Source organism: Cajanus cajan, chromosome 4 (assembly GCF_000230855.2).
Source record: "Cajanus cajan strain Asha chromosome 4, NIPB_CcT2T_4, whole genome shotgun sequence".
Taxonomy (NCBI): Eukaryota; Viridiplantae; Streptophyta; class Magnoliopsida; order Fabales; family Fabaceae; genus Cajanus; species Cajanus cajan.
Window position 1 is genome coordinate 69926335 of NC_138520.1, and position 4201 is coordinate 69930535.

A 4201-nucleotide genomic window follows, 5' to 3' on the forward strand; every position below is an offset into this window, starting at 1 on the left:
CTTAATTTTGCAGTGAAATAAAAAACAGAGTTGAAGTAAAATAAAAATATAGAGCAAATAACTAAAATAAGTGTCAATTAAAATAATAATAATAATAAAATAAACCAAAAGTTTGGATAACATATATATATAGGTGTTGTCTTGCAGAATTGGATAAAATCAATCCACCAAGGATTCACAAATTGACAATTGTTTAGTTATTTTTAATATTTACAACTTCATGGAAATACTCAGTGAGAAAGGTGTCTTGCATGAAATGAAGAAAATATGGAGAGGCAAAAATAGCAACTTCTGTGAGTAATAATAGTGTTCTATAGTACTGATTTGCAAGGACGGAGCCAAGGGGGGACCTATGGGTGCCACGGCCCCCCCAACAATTTTAATTTTTTTTATATACATATATATTACTATATGGCACCCCCTATTTTTAATATAAACTCATATGTATAATTAAATGAATAACCCAAATTTATTTTTTTATTCAACTTTTGGACTTCTGGTACGGCCTGCTATGTGGTATCACTTTGGAATTTTTTTTTTTTTAAAAAAATGTAGCGCCTCATTTGATCATTCCAATTCTTGCCTTCTCAATTCTCAAGTAACACTGGCAATAGGAATAGGATTGGGTAGTGACTATTGACTAGTTAGCATCACAATTCACAGCTTGCACCACGTCAATCAATAATCATCAATTCGTCATTGATTCTTATTTCATAACAACACCTGCACCGCATCATTGGTTCTTCAATCTCTCCTTGGCTCCTTGCGTCTTCAATCTCTCTTTTTATTTTAGTTCTTCAAAAGGTAAATTAACACTTCTTTTTTGTTACTAATATTTTAATGAATGTTTTCTTTTAATTATTTTAATATTTTCCCCTTTGCTATTATGCTGAAAACCCTTTTCCCCTCAATTTAATTAGAATTTGTTAAGAGTGTTAGTGTTGTTGCCTATTTCGTATGATTTTTATAGTTTTAAATTCTTTTAGGTTCAATGAAGATGAGGAAGACAACTATTGAATCATTTTTCAAAAGAAAAGAGAGAGATGATGAAGAAACACTGTCTAATACACCAATTTCAAATTTAGATACAAATGTTGATGATGTTGCTGAAGTTGATGAGCAACAGCCACCTCCTCCCAAAGCTTTGAGGACTGAACAAGAAACAATTGAGAGTGGTACCTTGATTCGCGATCCTGGAAAACGTTTACAAATTTGGAACTATCCTATTAATCAACAAGATGATATTCGTAGGGCGTATGTGAAGTTTGGACCATATCAATTTTTAATGGATTTGTATCCACTTTCAGGTCTTGAAGATCATCCTCGCCGATTTCAAGCTCATTGGTTTAGAATGTTTTCTTGGTTAGAATATTCACCGGAAAAAGATGCTGCCTATTGTTTTCCATGTTTTTTATTTTCTAAAAAACCAAGTCCATTCACTTCGGCAGGATTTAGAAATTGGAAGAAAGTGAATAATGGAAAAGATTGTGCATTTTTATCTCACATGGGGAAAAATATTAATTCTGTTCACAATGCTGCTCTTAGATGTTTAGAAGATTTCAAGAATCAATCATGCCACATTGATAAAGTGTTGAACAAGCAAACTTCACAGCAAATTCTAAGCAATCGGTTGCGTCTTAAAGTATCCATCGATGTGGTTAAATGGTTGACATTTCAAGCTTGTGCTTTTAGAGGACGTGATGAGAGTTTGTGGTCAACAAATCGAGGTAACTTTCTTGAAATGACTAAACTCTTAGCTTCTTATAATAACGAAGTAGATCAAGTTGTCTTGGAGAATGCTCCTCAAAATGCAAAATACACTTCACCTACTATTCAAAAAGAAATTTTAAATGTTTTTGCTAGAAGGGTGCAAAATGAAATTCGAGAAGAGATTGGTGATGCAAAATTTTGTTTGATTATTGATGAAGCTCGAGATGAATCTAAGAGAGAACAAATGGCTATTGTTATTAGATTTGTTGATAAGAATGGATTTGTTAAAGAGCGCTTCTTGGATTTAGTACATGTGAAAGATACTACATCATCCACTCTTAAGCAAGAAATCTGTTTAGTATTGTCTAATCATAATCTCAACATTGAAAATATTAGAGGCCAAGGATATGATGGAGCTAGTAATATGCGTGGAGAGTGGAATGGTTTGCAAGCTCTTATTCTTCAAGAATGTCCTTATGCATATTATGTACATTGTTTGGCTCATCAGTTACAATTAGCTATTGTTGCTGCATCTAAAGATTCAAGTGATGTTCATGCTTTTTTTCAAAACTTGAGTAGGATTGTTAATGTTGTGTGTTCTTCTTGCAAACGCAATGATGAGTTACATGATGCTTATGAGACTGAAATTGCACGTTTGGTTGCAAATGATGAGATTGAAACTGGGAGGGGAGCTAATCAAATTGGCACACTACAAAGACCTGGAGATACTAGATGGAGTTCTCATTTCAATTCAATATGTAGCCTTCTACGCATGTTTAATGCAACTACTTCAGTTCTTGAAGATTTGGTGGTTAATGGAACTGGCTCTCAACGAGGTGATGCTACTTATGCTTTCAGAGTATTGATGTCTTTTGAATTTGTTTTCATTTTACATGTTATGAAAGAAATTATGGGAATCACAGACAAGCTTTGTCAAGCTTTGCAGCAAAAGAATCAAGACATTGTGAATGCTATGTGTTTGGTTTCTAGCACAAAGTCACTAATTCAAAAGTTAAGGGATTTTGGTTGGGATTCTCTTTTAGAAAATGTTAACTCTTTTTGCAATAGCCGAGGTGTACCAATTCCTGATATGAGTGCTACTTACTCTGACATAATTCGAACTCGGCTTAAAAAGGATTCTGTGACAGTTGAGCATCATTATCGTGTAGATATATTTACTGCAGCGATAGATTATCAATTGAAAGAATTGAATAGTAGATTCAGCGAGCAATCAACTGAACTTCTTATGTTGAGTGTAGCTTTGGATCCTAAAGATGCATTCAAATCATTTAATGCTTGTGATATTTGTAGTCTAGCTAAGAAATTTTACTCTTCAGATTTTTCTGACCAAGAAATGATTCATATGGAATATGAATTGCAACATTATGAGTTTGATGTGCCAAAGGATCCCAAATTTCATAATTTGTCAACTCTTGGTGAATTATGTCAAAAACTAGTAGAGGTTGGCAAATCAAATGTTTATCCTTTAATTGATCGATTGATACGACTTGTTCTTACTCTGCCCGTGTCAACAGCAACTACAGAACATGCTTTTTCAGCTATGAAGATTATAAAAACAAGTTTGCGCAACAAGATGGAAGATGGTTTTCTTACTGACTACATGATTGTTTATATTGAGAAGGAGATTGCACGAAGATTTACAACTGATATGATAATTGATGATTTTTACTTCATGAAACAACGACGGGCACAACTTAAGAAATAAAGGTACATACTTGAATAACTTGATCTTGCAATATGTTCGATATATTTATCAAATGTAAATATGAGAAATAATTTTTATTAAATTATGTTAATTATTATCTAGTTTTGTCAGATAATATGCTTTTGATACTTTAATTTTCATTTATTATAAATTATATATTATTTATTCTCGGCCCCCCAGTATTGAAATCCTGGCTCCGTCCCTGCTGATTTGTATGTTGCTAGGTTGTAGTGTTGTGCAGACTATTGACAAATTGTGTTATTTGTCCCTATAGAATGCCAAGAAATATAGAGTAGTCCTTGCATAGTTGCATTTGACCTAGCACAAGAAAACCATGTGCCTCATCTACTTCTTCGGGTACATTTACAAGCTGGAAAACCAAGCTCATGAACTTTAGGTCCTCTTTTGCACAATTGAAAACATTAATCATTCTAAATAGGAAAATTAAGATTGAGAAGTGGTTGTTGAAGGATTAGACAAGACCTAACTTAGATGAAGCTCGATCATGCAAGTGATATCCATTGAACACTACTCAATGTGCAAGCATTAGGGTATAATTGGAGCCATTATATACTATTCATGATATTTGGCTCGTAGATTAATTGATCACCTATTATGCTCATCATATACATGATAATTGGAGTCATTATATATATACTATACATGATATTTGACAAGTCGAGATATAGATATAGATACATTACTATAGCATCAGATCACATGCAATGTTCACAAGAAGACAGAATGATAAATAAAAAATTTAAT

The 4201-nt window shown here is 33.0% G+C and overlaps 1 protein-coding gene across 1 annotated transcript; it reads left to right on the forward strand.

Moving 5' to 3' along the window:
- Positions 1 to 369: 369 nt before the first annotated feature.
- Positions 370 to 3651, forward strand: LOC145956944 (uncharacterized). The gene is made up of 2 exons (XM_083072942.1): positions 370 to 804; positions 987 to 3651. The coding sequence occupies exon 2, from the start codon at positions 992 to 994 to the stop codon at positions 3434 to 3436; it is 2445 nt and encodes an 814-aa protein (XP_082929068.1). The 5' UTR covers positions 370 to 804; positions 987 to 991; the 3' UTR covers positions 3437 to 3651.
- The last annotated feature ends 550 nt before the right edge of the window (positions 3652 to 4201 follow it).